At 39.3% G+C, this 18,060-nt stretch overlaps 2 protein-coding genes and 2 long non-coding RNA genes across 4 annotated transcripts; 1 reads left to right on the top strand and 3 right to left on the bottom strand.

Moving 5' to 3' along the window:
- Positions 1-393: 393 nt before the first annotated feature.
- On the bottom strand, positions 394-5,920 carry anxa1a (annexin A1a). The gene is made up of 12 exons (XM_088376659.1): positions 5,787-5,920; positions 5,230-5,310; positions 4,429-4,519; positions 4,084-4,178; positions 3,215-3,328; positions 2,882-2,972; positions 2,373-2,452; positions 1,438-1,582; positions 1,261-1,356; positions 1,104-1,162; positions 911-1,033; positions 394-816 (listed from the first exon to the last, which is right to left on the bottom strand). Exons 2-12 carry the CDS (start codon positions 5,287-5,289, stop codon positions 757-759), a joined length of 1,014 nt encoding a protein of 337 aa, XP_088232785.1. The 5' UTR covers positions 5,290-5,310; positions 5,787-5,920; the 3' UTR covers positions 394-756.
- A 1,102-nt stretch (positions 5,921-7,022) lies between these two features.
- On the bottom strand, positions 7,023-8,401 carry LOC148398089 (uncharacterized). Its single transcript, XR_015858683.1, has 3 exons — positions 8,342-8,401; positions 8,116-8,186; positions 7,023-7,471 (listed from the first exon to the last, which is right to left on the bottom strand). It is a non-coding gene; the product is annotated as an uncharacterized LOC148398089 (long non-coding RNA).
- On the top strand, positions 7,160-8,140 carry LOC148398090 (uncharacterized). Its single transcript, XR_015858684.1, has 3 exons — positions 7,160-7,217; positions 7,406-7,486; positions 8,088-8,140. It is a non-coding gene; the product is annotated as an uncharacterized LOC148398090 (long non-coding RNA).
- Positions 8,402-9,883: 1,482 nt separating the features above from the next.
- Positions 9,884-17,732, bottom strand: tmc2b (transmembrane channel-like 2b). The gene is made up of 20 exons (XM_088375342.1): positions 17,687-17,732; positions 17,563-17,604; positions 16,725-17,121; positions 16,188-16,334; positions 15,124-15,214; positions 14,946-15,027; positions 14,764-14,870; positions 14,585-14,683; positions 14,143-14,285; positions 13,920-14,067; positions 13,550-13,744; positions 13,279-13,458; positions 12,675-12,833; positions 12,456-12,584; positions 12,001-12,068; positions 11,696-11,935; positions 11,458-11,583; positions 11,275-11,353; positions 11,057-11,186; positions 9,884-10,965 (listed from the first exon to the last, which is right to left on the bottom strand). Exons 1-20 carry the CDS (start codon positions 17,730-17,732, stop codon positions 10,742-10,744), a joined length of 2,832 nt encoding a protein of 943 aa, XP_088231468.1. The 3' UTR covers positions 9,884-10,741.
- Positions 17,733-18,060: the final 328 nt, after the last annotated feature.

Raw genomic sequence — 18,060 nt, 5'->3', positions numbered from 1 at the left:
TACTGAACTTTCAATATTGTGATTTCACAACTATTTTGGTTTCAAGTCTTGTCTTAAAATGTGTATATTTATGTTTCTATTTTTATCATCTTTCAGAAGCCATCTTGGTGTCATTTGGATTTTTGCATTTGTTTCTAAAGTTTTCTTGTTGCGTTTTTTATTTTCGCCCTGAAATATAGTGACTCTTTATAGAAGACTTTTTTTTGTTTTAGGGACTATATTGTCTGTCAAAGCAGTTTGGAAACAAGCTTTTAATCAATGTTACAATGGTTATTTTTTTCAATGTATACGTTGTGTGTTGCAATAGCAGTTTTTTAATATGGTTTGTGTCTGGAAATGTATAGTATCGACTGAGTGACTCAAAGTTGATGTGACATTTAAAAGTTGACAGACCACAGAAAAAAAAATGCTTTTATTTGCAGAAGCTCCTTCGGTTGCACAGTTATACAGTATAATTGTCACATGAGAAAGCTATTTCAGTTGCAGTGTTGCATTAACTGATCTCCTTTCTTTCAAGCACCTATTATGTCAGTCAACACGTTTTGACTAACTTATATCCATGGTGAGTGTAGAATTAATTTCTTAAAGGGATCATATTGTATCTGCTAAGCAAATGCTGAGATGGAATAGTAAGTCTTTTCTCATTGATGTTAACATTTGTTTTAATGTCATTTTACACAGCTGGATTTGGAGGCAAGCCTTTGGTTAAATGGCCTTGTCAGCGACTATATGAGAGCTCAGTCAGTAGCTGAGAAATCAATTCTCACTCCCACAGAGAGCCAGCAGAATCTTCTCATAGTCTCCTTTAGTATCATCCTGGAAGAAAAAGAAACCAGGGTTTTATTTTTCTAACTTCTGGATTATCTGGTAACTATGTATAGATGACATGTAGAAGAACTCTGTTTCTCACCAAAATATCCTGATAGAGTGTCTTGCCATATTTCTTCTTGTACTCAGCCTTGATTAGTTTCAAATCTTTTTCAGAGCGGCTCACCATAATACGGGTAAGGATGTTTTTGCGGGTTCCAGATCCCTAAAAGACAAAAGAGCCTGAGCAGACGGTACAAAATCCCCTGTATGATCATATTCTGTGCATACAACACCTTCATGGCCAAGTAGAGCTTCTCCGCAAAGAAAGCAGGCCTGCTCCCAGCACACTTCACTAGAATGATTGAAATGGACCAGATGTACTTCACATTATATTTATGACCAATGTGTTTTTGGGGTGATGAGGTTTAAAGCATAGGATTTTTCCTTTACCTAATGTTGTGAGGCAATTCTCAATGTCACCCTTCATCTCCAGGTCAATTGCTTTGGCCACATCCACTTTACTGTACTTTGAGTACCTCTGAAACACTGAAAAATAAGAGGGAGGAGTCATGTGAGGCATGCGCAAAAAGGACAGACACTGCAGGGGAGGGCAAGGAGCTAGCTGACCTTCACGGAGATGAGGGGCACTCCTGACAGTAAGGATTTCAATGAAAACGGAGCTGTCTTTGCCTTTCATTCCCTCTCCAGCTTCATATAGAGCCCTGGCATCGCTGTCGATCAGCTGTTCACACACTCCCTCCGTGCGGTTGGCCTGCGAGAGAAACATTATGGCGATCATCATTCTTCAAATTAAAGTGTCAAAATACACTAACAAGGATAAGACACAGTCACGTAGATGACAATCCTTTTGCTGGATAAATTTCCCTGTTATGGTTATCAATGGCGGTGGGTGTGATGATGTAAATGTTTTAAACAAATGTATTATGGGAACATTATCCAGGATGTAAAGAGTGTTTGTCACATTCTGAATCGTTCCCACCTCTGGCAAGCTTACAAGGAAACATCTTTATGCAAGATGATTTTTGGCTCATGCCTTCAGGAGGATGATGTCCCTACCCAGATCCTGTAGTGGTATTATAATGTTTACAATTCATTCCCTGTGTGCGCACAGAATAAGTATGCTTTATGTGTGCATTTTTTTTTTTTTTAAAAACATGTCCTTGTTTTATATTTTCTATTGGCCTGAAATAAAAAAATATATATTAATAAAACAGTGATGCCTTTACCTTTACACAGAAAGGAGCAACATATAAATAAAGGATGACTCAAGTGTTATGGTCATTCTTTTTGAAACCTAAAACTTGGATTACAAAAAGATAGTTTAAATTCATAATTGCTATACTAACGTTTTGTAAATATTTGTATGTGATGGATTTATTTTAAGAACCCCTGACTTTGTGGCAGCTACAATGGAGGAGTGGTATGTTGCCTTAACCTAAGACTACTCTGCAGCTGTGAAAGACAGAGTGAACAAAATCCGCCTCAAACATCCTGTAAGAAAATAAAGACTGGGTTCATATGGAATCGCGCACGCACTGTACCTTGCAGAGTGACATCAGTGCATTCCTGAAGTCTCCGCTGGTGTCAGATCTGACGTCTTCCTCCAGGTCCTTTTTGTATTCTTAAAAGCCATAACACAAACATTTCAAGCATGTCTTGTATTTCAACATCACCCATATGTTACAGTGCTTTTGTTTGTTTTGTTACAGTTGTTTTTGCGTAGTCCTGCAATTCGTAGCAGGCTTATTATTTACATTAATGTCGAAGTCCTACTTCTTCCCACTCCTTTTCAGATGTGTATACTCACACCTTTGCTCCTTATGTTTAATGCAAAGTCATAATTTACATGACTTTCACTTCGATTTATTGTTTACATATTTGAAACAAATAAAAACAAAATGATTCAATGTTTTAGATTTAGTAGAAATGTCAAAATGAACGCTATGGAAAAAAAAAATAACCATACAACTACAAACTGTGGTGGCCTAATACTTTTAAGAAGATCTTTAAGGATGAAATAGAGTCTCGCTTGGCATTGGGATGCACACACCTTCTTTGTAGGCCTGCTTTATATTCAAAATCTCCGTGTTGGTTCGAGAGGCCAAAATCTCAACAAGGGTGTCTTCATCTGTTCCCAAACCCTGAGACAGAGAATCAAATAGAAAAGGGTTAATTCAGTGCTCTATCATGAGCAGCCTTTCATAACATCTTTAACTATCCCAATGGGAAAAGCCAAAAAGAATACATGGAAATAGGCGGAGCGCTATAACAAATGACTGTGAGCTACAAACTTAAATCAGTGTTGACCTCTAAAGTGCAACAGCAGTTCCCTTTGCCTCATGAGCATGAGAGGAAGGGAATGGTGCAATGAGTGCACATGTACCTTCATGGCCAGTTTCAGCTGCTGGGCATCATATTGGGCCGGTGTTTTCAGCAGAGCCATGACCACATCCTCCAAATCTCCCTTTAACGCCTTCTTTAGTGCCACCTCCAGAGGCTTTAAAGGAATAATACATATTTTATATAATGTAAAGTACTTTGCATGAACAGAGTGGGTTATTAAAACACTGAATGACTTTCAGGATAAATTGCACGTCAGAGTAGTTAAAATTCAACATACTTTCTTCTTTTGTTAAAGTATTTTTGTAAAGCAGAAACTCTACTTCTAATCAGTTAGACTGCATTACATTTGCTACTTTATTTATCTAATAACTCTTACACAATCTTTTTTTTTCCCCTCAGTTTGTCAGACAGACTTTTGCCTGAGGCTCTGTCACATGACTGTCTCACCAATTCAATGTAACCACTAATAACGTCTGTCTCCATTGCACCAATCATATTGAGCCAGGCAGTCACTTGACTGCCACACAGTCTCTGCAGCCACACACTGAAGGAGCGATTTCAAAGTGACAAATTTAGGTGAAGTATTGCAAAGACAACAGAGGACACAATGGCGTGCGGACAGACGAGGCACGCCCCTGGCCTTACATTCAATACATGTTTGCCTAAAAAGAACTACTGTATGTCATGCATTGCCATCTGTCTGCCTAAAATGTCCACAATTCAGCCTAAAATATTTTCTTTAATACCATATTTGTTTTAGTTAAACCAATATTTTGGGCAATATCTAAATTTACACATTCGCAATGCTCAAAAAAAGTTTTGTTATTTGATTAGATTTTTCACTGAACTTAGAGTTATTCCAAGAGCTACATTTTTTTTTACATAAGAGTTGTGAATACACTTTCCTACCTTCCCACTGGAATGCTGGTAAGCTTCTTTAATCTGTTGCCTCTGCTCATTGTTCCTCTTCACCAGTATTTCAATGATGGTATTCTCATCCACACCTGCATGAAACAATGTGAAATAGACCCACAATTTATGCTATAATGCATCCGAGTGCCACAGATATGTATTTAAACTTTAAAAAAATAAGAAAATAGCAGAAAATAGCTGTTGGCTCAGGTAGAGATGTACTTGTGAATGCTACCAGCAGGGGGTGCTAAGTTACAGGGGGCGGCTCCTTTTTTTCCCCATGATGTCACAATTGAGAAGTTGGCAAGCCGTCCTCAGAGTCCCTATGCATTTTGAGATCACCTTTTGCCTTGATGGCTTGGTCCAAGACAGCTGCATCACCACTGGCGCTGAAGTTTGGTGAAGCCTTCACTGTCCCTTCGTTCTTCAGGACCTGAGCGATAACGCAGATTCGTCTTTAGTGCTAGTGTTTGGTAAATATTGATCTATCATCACACCATTGTGTGCATGACTGTGCATTCTTCACCTTGTTTCATTTTACACCCCATCTTTTCAAGCAAGTTAATTTATTAAGTCAATGAACAATAACAAAAAAAGATACTATGACATACTGTACTGTATGTTATGCTCATCCTCAACAAGAGTTGTGCAAAACAAAACAAAGGCCAAAAACAAGCATGGTGAATAAGTTAGGTCGTGAACATCCTTGTACTGAACAAGAAGAGCTTAACACAAGACAATGATGCAGAACAACCTTGTGCAACCCTTGAAGCAGAGGATTGGTGAGCAAGAAGAGTTTAGATAGGGAGGGGCTCAAATTCCTGTTTCGTTGAGTCACACAAGACAAAGAAATACTGCTTTTACTGAGTTTTGAGGAGTAAAAAGAATCTCCATTCGCCATACTCCCTTTGTCTTACGTAATAGTCATGCATACTGCCACGGCCCTACCCCTCTTCTGTTTCTAAACTTTTAAACTTTACACTCATTCGCTCTTCTCTTTGCTATCATTTTATGTTCCCTCCTCTTTCCTTTTCTCCGAACCCTGCCAGGAAAACTTTCCACCCAGCATACCACAGGAAGAGAAAAAAGGGAACAAACATAGTAGTTGGCCTTAGCAACTGGAACAGAACCACAGTGACTTACTGACTCATCGGGCATGCCCAGATAAACTGTCTGCATCATGAACTCCTTGATGAAAGACATGGTGGGGCTGGCTGAAGGACACTGTCAGATGAGGACATAGAAAGGTGTAAATATATTTGAGGAACAAAAAGGAAACACGAGTCCGAAAATTACATTGAGAGGCAATAATGGAATTGCTTTTTTAAAACTGCCTTCCGAAACTATGATCATATACAGCTGGTTTTGTGGTTTTCCATGATGGCAAGCATGCGGAGGCAGCCTGCCTGGCCACACCCACGATCACCACTAACACGGATGTATCTCGTGAGCTGTGTGTGCCTATATCAGACAATGTCGTGCATTATTTACCTGCGTAATCTAAACCCACTTTCTATTGCTTCTAGATGCGTAACGGTGAACAAACATTTCCGGCCACACCCACATCAATTGTACTTCAACGCCGCGGAAGAAAGAACTTTAATCGAGTACAGCAAGCTGAAAGCTTTTGCGCATTTAAATACTACAGAGAGAAGCGCGACAGCATTCTTGACATTGTTTATTTTAGCAACAAGACTTACCGTGAGGCTGGAGAGACGTTTACGTGGGAGTGAGCTTTGCAGGGGCGGTTGTCGGGTAGAGGGAGTTCATTTATACTCATGACAAACTCCACCTAGAACCGAGCCCGGCCCATACTCCCCTCCTTAGTTGGACTTTAACACCGCCTGCTTCCCATCCTTGAGCTGAGCTTCAAGGGAAAAAAAAAAGAAAAACTCAAATGAAATCGTGACCAAGTTATAGCTCCTCCTTATGCTGTTTGTGCGTTTATTCAATTCACTTTTTGTATTCAGGTATTATTATGAAATATATCATATAAAAATATTTATAATATAGAAAAAATATTATTTTCCTTTCAAAAAATAGAAATACGTAAAGATATGGATATAGTACAAAGATATATACATAAACGTGGTAGTTTCTATGTTCTTGATCCTCGCTAAAGTGAATTGTCTCACTAGGCCAAAGACAGTACCGGTACATATATTAAGGATGACAAATGGCTTCCTATCGTTTAGGACAGCACAAAATCATACTGAGTGTTTTTTAATGATTCCCCTGTCATTTAGCTGAACAAGATTATTCAGTTAAAGTCTGAAAATACACACAAAAAGCACTATTATCTTTGTGAAATTACACTTTTTTATACATTGTAGAATTTGGTCTCATTACGTCAAACACTCAATGTAATCCTACTGTGTGTTTCTGGGAAACACGTAATGTGAAAGTTATTGTGTAATTTTCTGACAGTTTTGTCATAAAAATACCATTCCACTACTAGCTGATTTCTGCAATCATGTGTTTTGTAAAACACAACATCCTATGATTTGACGTATCGCAGCTTTGTGCTGACAGTCACAAAGACAAACAAACGTCGATATGTTGTAATGAATTTTCTCCAGGTGCGGCATGTCATCATTGCAACACATTAAGGAGAGGCATGATGTCCTAACACACGAGATTAACTCAACACTGATGAACACATACTGTTGACTGTATCTATCCAGGGTCATCACTATGTCAACTGACAACATTAGACACCTTTACTGGATATGTAAAGAAAAAAAAACATTGGATAATTGCCAACAAATGAAATAACCCTGGGCTTACTCTGCAAATCTCCCACACATAGTGCAGTATCATCAGAGCATGAATGGATCATGATTAATATGCAGTTATCATACATGACAACAATGCTTGAGAGTATGCTGGCACTGCTATGTTACTCATGACGGGTAACCTGAGGACTATTTGGGGCATCCTTTTACCAGCACACTTTGTGTGCTTTAGGCCACTACAAAATGAAACTCCATCTGCAAGGCTTTTTAATATTTAAAGACAGTGGAGAGTTTGATTCTCCACTCCGAGAAACCGATCAAATCTTGTTTGTTCTCATGCTCGGTACACAGGCTCCAAACTGAAGCGCATAAAGGATCTTCTTGGATCTGGTGCAGGTAATCATTTCATTTTGAAGATACATGACTATCCTGAGTATTTTAATCGAGGCAGAAGACTTTTGAACAATGCTGTGGATGTATACTATGCAATATGTACAAAAATAACTATGTATATTTTGTTTAGACTCAGTTGCTAGAGTTACTGTTTACTGCTTACTGCAAAATGTATGTAAACTCTTCTGGAGCCGACACTGGGTCCTTCACATTGACCTTTCTGGGAAAGAAAGTAGGGCGACATTGCTCTGTGGCCCCTGCAGGCAAGAAATGTGAGTAAACTAACAAACAAGACGCATATTAGCACAAACGTAATATGTTGTTGTATGATGGAAATTAAATTGTATACATATATTTAGTATATATTTTAAAAAAGGCATTTTAGGAAGCTATTGTAAAACCTTGGGACACACCCAGTGACAATCCATCATAAACGCGACTGAAAATCCCACACAGACTTTAACATCTTTGAAAGAAAATCATCAAAACAAAACATTACATTTATTTTCAGTCCCTGGGGCTATTAATACAATTAGGTACTCCAAAAATTTCCTTCCCAATTTGTACATGCGGCGAGTGATAATTGGCTGCCTGCCTCCTTTCTAAATAATAGAAACCATGATTGTTAACATAGACTTATACCAAGTGAAATGTGCAACAAATGCTAAAATAGTACGTACTTTCAGTTTATGCATGAGTCATGGTTTGTTTCCACATGAAAGGATCATAACTCTGTCCCTGTTTGATTTTAGAAATCAATGAAACACTGTCCGGATACATTGTAATTCAATAACCTCCATTCAAATCATCTACATTGTATGTATTTTCTGCTTATCTTAATAAACATCATTTATATTTGCATAATTTTCTAAGGTGCCTGGGAGAGAAACAAACCATGTACCTGCCCAGAGGAGCCCACAGTTTTCCCAAAGCTCGGACCGGTCCCAGCAACAACACACGACATGGATCTACCTGGAAGGGTTCCACAGTTCATGGATGAGAGCTCATATCAAGTAGACCAGAGAGAAAAGAACACAGCAGGTCAGATATGAACACTAAAAATCATCATTTTAATTCAACTCATGAGCCCAGAGAGAATGAGAGAAGAATGAAAATAGAAATGATACCTTCTATGAATCTCTGTGTCTCTTTTGAAAGGTACTTTGGAAAGAAAATAACACCATAACAACACACCCACATTCCTGATTGAGGAACGAGTGAGGAGGGAGAGGAAAACAAATGTTACGATGATGAAAGAGATTGATGACATTGAAAGCCAATAATCACTATGATAAATAAGATAAGCCGCAATCGTGGGATCCTTTCAAAAGATACAAAAAAAACAGACAGACTGGATGCATTGAATCTACAGTATAATGTCCAATAATTGTACACTATAGTATATACTTCAACTGTAAAATAATCACACACCATACACTTTAAAACTGTTTTTGTGTTAACCAACTCAAATAAATCCAAACCATTGGAATGTGTCTATTTGTTCCAATGGCTGTCACATTTAAAATATTGACTGCTTAAAATCGTATTTCATAAACAAAACATGTCTGTACCTATCTACACGCAATGACACATTTAATAATTGGTATGGTGATGAGAGTTGATGTATTTTATGTCAATATTTTTTTGCCATTGGTTCTGAACTGCTCCAATTCACGTACTAAAAGTGATGTTGTGTGCTGTGTTACCTTTTTTGTGATGGGTTCTATAATTGCAAAGTGATCGTGGTGTTATACTACTCCTAAAACGTGGATTAAGTCAAAGTCCCTACTGAAGGCCCAGGTATGTGCACGGCATGCCATATCATAGTGTAATTATATAATATTTTCTACAAGAATAACTAAACTGTCGTGGAAATGAGCACATTAGAGTGCACTATATGAAAACAGTGAATTAATTCATTTCTACAGGTTGTTATGAGCTGTGTTCATTGTTGACTACCAGTACTTGCAAACAATGGAGACTTGTGTTCTTAGTCATACTCACATGGCCACCCTGATGCTGCTAGTGTGGTCCTGTGTGGCATCTGATCAGGGTGCTGATTTCATGTAAGTGGGCGTATTTTGAATAGTTTCCATGTATGTGTAGTGTATAAATATTAAATAGTGCAGAGAATAAGGGCACAAAATAAGTACATTAGAGGAAGACGCGGTGCAGTAGTAGGAAAAGTGCTTGTAAATCATCTAAGTGCACAAACAAATGAAAATGCAAATATTAATGGGATGGTGTGTTCGGAGGATCAAATATCACTAACAAGTCTGAGAGGAATCCTGGACATCTACCAAGAGGTAATTAAACAAAGAGGAAGAGTGAAGAGTGCTTCACAAACTCAACTATTTTGCCTTGTACCGTGTCTGTCTAGAAGAGAGAGAAAAAAAAACGTGTCACATATGTTTGTGTTTTTTCCAGCTTTTACAGGCTACAGAAGTGCACAGCTCAAAGCATTCTTTATGCAGTTGGACGGGTCAGGAGGAGGAGTGAACGCGTCAGAATTGGGAGGTGCTTGTGTTTCAATCTTGGAGCAAATTAGAGTGTCCTCTTGTGGTCTAAAGTGTGAATAGCAGTAAAAAAAAAAGCCTACCTGGGTTCAAATAGGATCTGCATTGAGGGATGTAATATAGACATATATACAAGTAAAATGTTGTGTCAGAATACTTTAATAGATGTCATATAAAAATAGAAATACAAATACTATTTACACAGATTTCCAAATGAAATCAAAACACATACATGTTAAAACAAGGGATATCTGTTTCTTGCTCTGTCGATGGAATTTTTAAACATTTATGGGGTACAATTCGCCTCTATTTCGAATGAGAAGTGTGTGGTACATAATAGGTCTTCGTCTATCAATAGACTTGGATTTCGACTCCCAGGGATCTACTTTTGGTGCCCAGCACAAGTTTAGTGCAAAGTCTAATTGTGCACTCTGATGGAGTTTTTGGGGGGGGTATTTTCACAGACGAGCACAGTTTGAAACTGGCTTTTGTGGGGATGAACACAGCGAACTAGCCTCCCAGCCAATGCAACAGGCTGCTCCTATTCTCTTTTAAATCACTGGTCAAGAGGTGCACAGTTTATTGACATTACGGAAACAGAAATAGTCTCGCTGGAACCCATGCAGACAATCAAAGAGGTCAATTGCTCAATGTACATTTATACAGAACAGCTAGCAGACCTTCGAGGGCGGATAATATGATGATGTAATGCTGTCCAAGGCGATAAAAGATCACCGTTGTGGAAACTGCCTTCCAACCCGATTGTTCATGTCCGTGTGTGAACCCCGCCCTGCCCTCCCAAATGCTGTGCAGCGGTCAAAGAGGGTGGTTTTAAAAATATAATGAAGATGATTATAAAAACAAAGTGTTCGAAAAGAAAATGCTGTCGGTCCACTTGAATGCGCAGCTCAGTTTGCCAAATTCCCAAACACAATAAAGGAGGCTTTTACCTGCACGAAAATCAAGATGTGCCAGTCTTTGCATCCAAGATCACGTGCGCTGTCAGCAAAACTATTGTCTTGGAGGCCTGCCTCGGCCTCTCCCCCTGCCTTGCCCAGGTTGAGGCCCCCGAGCATTCCCAGGAGGTCGACTTCTCGGGCCAGGGGCCCGGGTCACCACGCTCCTGGGATTGGAAGCAGCCAGTGACACATCTTTTTGCAGGTTAACCCCTTTCCCATTGACTGCTGAACCTGGCTTCATTTTCGGAGACTTGGTTCCCTTCTCAGTGACAAGTTCTGAAAAGAATCATGGTGAGTGCAAATAGAAAATGTAGCAGGACTTGCAGATGAAAAATATTTGATGGTATGGTGTGTACATATACTATACCAGGTGGGGGCGGCTCTTCCTCAGTCATAAGTGGTATTAAAGATTTGTCTGGCAGCAAGTCTTCCAAATCTTTCATGACTTGATTAGTGCTGTCCTTGTTGTTCCTGCGATTCTTCTCCTCATCTCGAGCCTTATGGGTTGATCCCATTTGTTATTTTGTCATTTCAGCTGGAAATTATCAACTTAAATGTACTGAGAAAATAAATGCTAATACTTGCCATTTGCATCTTCTTTTTAAGGTCTATGTTTGCTTGTTGATATCCTTTTGACACGGCATTCAGATAATAGATGGCCAGCCTGTTGCAAAGAGTGAAATGAGTGAAAGTAATAAATGATAATACTGCTCATCATGAACATAAAACATGGCCTAATTTGTGATGGTACTTTTCATTTTATCTTACACCATGAGAAGTACAGCGGGCATGATAAGTCCAGGGTTGGTGGCATAGCCGAATATGTTCCCAATGAAGGAAGGAAGATCCTGTTCTATAGTCTCCATGACTACATCATACATCTTCTCTTGGCCACTGCAAGTTGAATAAAATTATCAAATAAAAGACATTTTCTGTTTTGTAGCTTTAACCTTTAAATGAATAGTTATTTCAACCAGTACTTAGGAGTGTACTGTCCATTACTGACCTAAATGGCCCACAGTCAAATGATGGAGGCAACGTCATTATAGTGTAGACCACTGGTAGCAGGCTTAGAAAGAGCACAAGCAGCAATAGACCCATGTAGAAGTTGTTGGAGCGCGAGGCCTTGAAGACCCGTTCATGAGGAACATTACAGGCCATCACAGCCCAACACTGATAGTACATCGAGCACAGTAGACGCAATACGTTCAGACCCACCAGCCCTGGAGCATAGAATGCACCCATCCTGCAAGAAAAGCAAAGCATCTTCAGGATGATCTAGTGTTATGTTAGTAAACATTCTAAACTCACCATATCATTCCTTGATTGAAAATGAGGCCCAGCACATTTCCACTGATGTCAAACTCACCGTATGAAGGCTAGAGTAAACAAATTACAAGTGTTTCAATATATTTTTATACTTAAAACATTTATGTTCTCCCTGAGCATCTGTAATCATGTGTCTTGCTTCCTGTAATTACGTTTGCGGTGCAGTGTAATGTTTCACTCACTGCTTGGGATCATCTGTCTTGATGCCTCTTTGGAAGGTATCAGGTTAACTTGATGCAATACTCTGTGATGTACTCGCACTAACTTCAATAATACAGTACACGATTAGCATAAAAAAAAACTTTCTGCTGCATGTGTACGAGAGGAAAAATAATCGATAACAAGTGGGGGCTATAACAACTCCTTGGGAATACCAAAATGAAATAAAAACCTCACTACCTGACAAGGGGATGCTGACACGCATTGTGAGCACTCACAAATCCGGCCTCCAGGTCCCAGCACCAACAGTAGTTGAGGAAACGGACAACAACAGCTCTCACAAAGTCTCCAATCAGGATTGTCAAGTAATTCACTTGCATGTCAGACACGATCAGCTTCACAAATTCCTACAAAGCAAGATAAACTATGAGAATAAAGACACTATAACGGTGTTGGTATGAGGTCAACAGTAGAATCATTCTTCTACAATTACTGACAATGCCAACTGCAGTCTCCCAGCAGGGTCCTCTGATAACGTCAGCAGGGTGGACATTGGGAGGAGGCACATCTGTGGTGTTGTAGAAGCTACTGTAGTTGCTATGATACTCATTTAGAGCCCACTCTGTGGCGTTCTTGATGGCCTTCTCACTCTCCAACTGTGACAGACATAAATGGTCCGTTCTTACCTCAGAATAATATATCTGAAGTTCAGCTGTAATATAACTGACTGTGTAAAATAAGTACACGTATTTGATAAGTGTGTGTGTGTGTGCGTGTGTGTGGGTGGGTGTGTGTGCGTGTGTGCATGTTTATTTTTTTTATTTTATTTTATTTTATCCATTTACCAGTTGTTGTAATTAGACAATATTGTAACAAGTGGTGGAATTAGTCATAGTTAGATGGCGGCACAACTTTTTTGTTTGTATTTTTTATTTTGTTTTTTACTGGGTGGGGAAAATGAGGTATTATTTATTAAAGCCACTTTTTGTGGGAAAAGTGTTAACCTTATGTTGTTTCATGTGTGAAAGAAAATCAGTGAACGAATGCTGGACCTTTATGTACAAGAATACTGCTATTCACACACTGCTCCATTAGCCTTACCTTTGCAGTGACCTCATCAAAAAGTGCAAAAAGGAAAGTGTAAAGGTTTCCCAGAAAAAGTGCAAAGATGCGTCCCAGTTGCCACTTGAGAGCAATTCGGGGGTGATAGTCCTCTAGTTCAGCGATGGTTTCAAAAAGAGGAGGGCACACCAAGCCCAGCAAAGACATCACAAACTCCACCTGATGGATGGTTGAAAGTCTGTTTTTGATCACATATCTCAATGCTGCATAAATGTAGAAATCAGTTGTGTGTACACAAAATGTAACCTGCCTCATTCTTTTCAAACCAGGAGAGTTCATCATTATCCATGTCAGCAAATTCCTGAGAGCGCTTCACCACAAAGTAAATGAGGTAACCACTGCCTCCAAGGCTGCACAGGATGAGAAAATTGGCAAGGACCCTGAGGAAGCGACGCAGGTGGATGTTCTCATCCTTCTGGTTTTCCTGTTCATCTACAATGGATTCCTACAGGTTACATTAAAACAAAATTACCTCAGATCTGAGACATCACAAGTTTTGTGTCAAAAGTGGACAATTCCCCTATCAATGCTATTTCCTTTACTTTGATCGAATACAAAAAGAAAAATATCCCCTGATCTAACTTCAAAACTGCTTTTATATTTTCTCATTGTGCTCTCACCTTGAAGCTGGTGGTAATGGAGGCATACTTATTATCTGCTGTCTCTGGGTTTCCGATCAGGTAGTCCCAGCTGGTGAACATCTTCCAGCTGAAGGTGAATTCTCCCTCTTCAGCACCGTCGCCTCCTTCATTTGAGTTACGGGCCATCCTGTAAAGAAATCAAAAGTAAACTTGACCATCGATTTAAAATCTACCTAAGAGTGTTTTTGTGTGTGTCTCCTACGTTCGAATGACAACCATCAAGCTGTATCCAAAGATTCCAACGCCAACCAGCAAGTATGACAGGGGAAGTCTAAATTGCAGCACACCGATGGTTCGCTTATTGTCATAGAATCCGTAGAATAAAAACGAATATTTGCAGTAGCCCTGTTGGAATGATTACAGTAAACACAGACAAACACGGACAAACTTTAACATATGGACAAAACAAAGGGGGCGGATATTCAAAAATTAAAAGTGCAGAATATTATTAGAAGATGTAAGAACATGGGCTGGTTGATTTCTCCTGGTTGATTAAATAAGTGTGTGACTAAGAGGTATGTCATTACCTTCCTATGGAGTATGCCAAAAACACACGTAAATGCTAACTTGATTGCATTTTGATTTGTTGATCAAGGTCTAAAGGTTGAATAAGGACAGCAGATCAACTGAACTCAGATTCTCACACCAAAATCGAAGAGGACAGAGAAGTCCATAGCTTTTGCCTGGTCCTCTCGGGGTACAGTTTTCCTGGGAATGGAGCCATATGGTAGACCCATGAGAATCTAATACACATGATAAAGTCGGTCAGACAGGGGCAACTTGATAGCATCTAAAATATCAACTTTGATTGAAACTGCTTTACCTCAGGCAGGACCACCAGGCCAAACATGAATCCAAATAGGACCAGGTTCAGGCCATACATCCACCTCAAAAATATGAAGTAAGATGCCACAGAGGACCCAAAGTGACCTGTCAGCAGATTCTTAACTCAGTAATCAAAATTTTGTGGAAGCAACAACCCAGAATGAGAATATTGGTACCAACTTTCAACATCCTTAATCTTCCTCTCCCAGGGTATGCAGGCTGTTTTGAAGTTCTCAAAGTCACGTTTGAACTTGATGAATTTCTAGGGGGGAATATTCAAAAATCATAATCAAATCTCAAAGCAACAACAGTTGTATCATCAGAGCTTTGCATGTCAATAAAATGTGCAAACCATTACCTTCGTCATCATGACTTTGAAAGCGTACAGTTTCCTTCCTTTTCCTTTCCCAAGAGCTCCTTCAAACTTTTCAATAAACTCCTGTGCCTCCCTATTGGACAAGTGCAAATGTCAATCATCAGAAACTAAGAAAGATGAGTATAGGAGCCACTCAACAGAGGACCACTCCAGTCGGTCAATTAGTGTTAAGATGGGGAAGTGAAATAAGAAGGATGGAATCAGTTACTGATGGATCATGTTTGTACATGGTGATAGCAGGCAAGTAGCTCGTCAGAAACCGCAACACCAATCACAAAACTGTCAAGTTCATGAAAAAGTTACGACAGCTCCCCTATCCTGTTCCACTACCAGAAGCTTACTTACACTCATCTATACTTTCACACTCATCGTGATTGGTTGACTACTCTCGCAATTAATTAAATTAAAGTGCCAGATTTGGATAAAATACTCCTAAAAAAATCACAACTATCAATATTGCTGAAGAAAAAAAGGGGTTTCCACTACTTTTATATGAACAGTATCAATATGTGACAACTGACCCTTCTATTGAAAGTAACTGGAGAAACAACTTATACAGTAGCTTAAGCCGTAACTGGAAAGCTCACATTGCAATTTCTCAGTCGTGTGTCAACTGTGACTCTCCTTACAGATGTAAAGACTGCACTACATCAAGAGGCTCGTCGTATTGTATGCACGGGGTTTGGGATTGAATAAAATGAAGTACTTTGTTGCGAGGGACTGCACTTACAAACACAAGACACGTTTGACGTCAGTGAAGTACATTAGTTTGTGGCACATTGATGGCTCCGCAATAGAAGGAAAATAAACGGGTAAAGCAGCAAACAAGTTTTAATATGCACAGTCATCATCACATGTACGGGACATACGTGATGGTAAGCCTTCAGAGAAGCACGTCAAAGTCCTTGCAAGGAGCAAATGCAATGCACAAAAATAACGAAATCAAGTCTTCAAAAAGTTGGATTCACAGCCAGAATTGCAAATGAGAAAGCAATACGAGAGTTAAAAGGAGGCTTATGGGGGTTTTTTTGGATTGCATTCTTTACTTGAGCAAAACAAGTCTCCTCTTCATTCGCCACGGTTTATTCCTTAATGTGGCAATCAGTTTCTTCTTCTCCTCTACCTCTTCCTTCAAGGCTACCATCTCTCCTTCAGACAGAGATTCTTCATCAGAGTCAGAGGAGGAAGAAGAGCTGATGAAGGGAAAGAGCAGTCATGTGCCGTGACTTTTTCGCAACGACAGTGACAAGTACGAAAAACAAATTGAACTCAGCACAGGCAATAGTTATAATTCCAGGGATGCTACCATCATCTGTCATCAAACAGATGGTCGATGTCACTTTCCTGATCACGGGAGTGAATAATGAATGAATGAGTGAATAATCAGACTCACGTAACAAATAATGCTTACTGTAACGTTTACAGCAATGACAGCAGCAACATTTGATATGTTTTCTGATTGATACAAACAGGAATCTTAGCTACCATCAATAGGACATTCATCGGGCCTACTGAGTTTCGGAAAAGATGAAGAATTGACATTCTCAGGTGTAAACGAGAAATGCTCTCAGAGAATACTGCACCTGCTCAACTTCCCCTTCTTCTTTTTGTCCTTCTCACCACCTTTCTCATTGCCTCTTTTCCCTTTAGCATTTCCCTTCTTCTCCTTATTATTCTCCTCTTTGTCCTTTTTTGACACCGCCTTTCCTCCTCTTTTTTTCCTCTTGTCGTCCTCCTCGCTCTCATCCTCGCTTTCTTCTCTGGCTGCTTTCTTTCTGGAAGCTTTGGAGGCTTTTCTTTTCACACTCTTGTTATCATCATCCTCTTCATCATCGCTGTCCGGGCGCACTGCTTTCTTCTTTCTTCCTCTCTTCCTTGGTGACTCATCCTCTTCTTCCTCATTTTCCTCTTCATCGCTGAAATGCTTAGCTTTATGCTGAGGTTTAGCTCTTCTGTTTTTTATTCTTCTCCTGGCCTCTTCTGAAAACAAAAATAGAATTTATTATTGGTAATTAAAGTGTAACAGTATGATTTCTGAGTACACTAAGTGAAATATGATGAAAGACTTTTTTAAATCATATAAAATGTTTCCATACTTTAAATCTTGACAAATGCCTCTACAATCTAATCTTGAGTATATATCTCAGATCCAGTTGGAGTGTCAAAGTATCAAGAATTACATAATCAATTTCACTTGACACAGTCAAAAAGATACTGTATTAATTTAACATGGTCAAACTGAAAGTCATTTGCAATATTTTTCTCTTTTGTAGTGACACAATAAGTCAAAATGAGTTCCTAGGTGCATTCTTATTATCATGAAGGCTGAATTTCTCACACAGCTCCAGCATCAAAACTCAAACCTGTAAGTGCAATTAAGATAAAACATAACAAGTTTAGTGGAATGCAAAACTGACTCACCCTCACTTCCACTGTCGACTACAGCATCCACCTCCATACCAACTGGAACAAATAAAAAGTCAAACAAATGATCTCTAACACCAGTAGAGGCTTGAAACATGTAAAAATAAAAACACCATCTCACCATCTTCAACAGCAATAGCTGCATCATTTTTCCTCTTAGGAGGCATTCTGTGTTAGTTGATTGTGTATTTGCCCATGTAGTTATTCCTCTTCTGTCTGCTTCAAATTGTGTCTCCTGTCCATCCATGAGTGAGGGAGGCTGATCCAGCAGTGAAGGCAAAATAAGTAAACCAACACACACATACACCCGCACACACACGGGGGACAAATGTGCTCCTGTTTGAACCACTCCTTGACAACCATCAATGATACAAAGGCCATCAGATGATGAGCAGTAGCCCAGAGGAAGAAAATTCAATTGAGCAAGACCTAAAACCAACAAATGTCAATCAAAATGGTAAATGATACAATAAGTCATCATGGATGATGTATAAT

Source organism: Syngnathus floridae, chromosome 5, assembly GCF_059516105.1.
Source record: "Syngnathus floridae isolate MCC-2025c chromosome 5, RoL_Sflo_1.0, whole genome shotgun sequence".
Lineage (NCBI taxonomy): Eukaryota > Metazoa > Chordata > Actinopteri > Syngnathiformes > Syngnathidae > Syngnathus > Syngnathus floridae.
Note: the sequence above shows the minus strand (reverse complement) of the source record. Positions and strands in the feature narration are given on the sequence as shown.

Excerpts from the sequence above, each read along its gene's own strand:
- anxa1a (XM_088376659.1), bottom strand. The coding sequence starts at position 5,289 with ATGTCTTTCATCAAGGAGTTCATGATGCAGACAGTTTATCTGGGCATG. Across the intron at positions 4,520-5,229 it reads TGGGCATGCCCGATGAGTCA|GTCCTGAAGAACGAAGGGAC; the intron begins GTAAGTCACTGT and ends GTTATCGCTCAG. Across the intron at positions 3,329-4,083 it reads ACCAGCATTCCAGTGGGAAG|CCTCTGGAGGTGGCACTAAA; the intron begins GTAGGAAAGTGT and ends ATTCCTTTAAAG.
- tmc2b (XM_088375342.1), bottom strand. The coding sequence starts at position 17,732 with ATGCCTCCTAAGAGGAAAAATGATGCAGCTATTGCTGTTGAAGATG. Across the intron at positions 13,459-13,549 it reads CCTGGTTTGAAAAGAATGAG|GTGGAGTTTGTGATGTCTTT; the intron begins GCAGGTTACATT and ends ACCATCCATCAG. Across the intron at positions 11,187-11,274 it reads TTAAAAAGAAGATGCAAATG|GCTCGAGATGAGGAGAAGAA; the intron begins GCAAGTATTAGC and ends TCAACCCATAAG.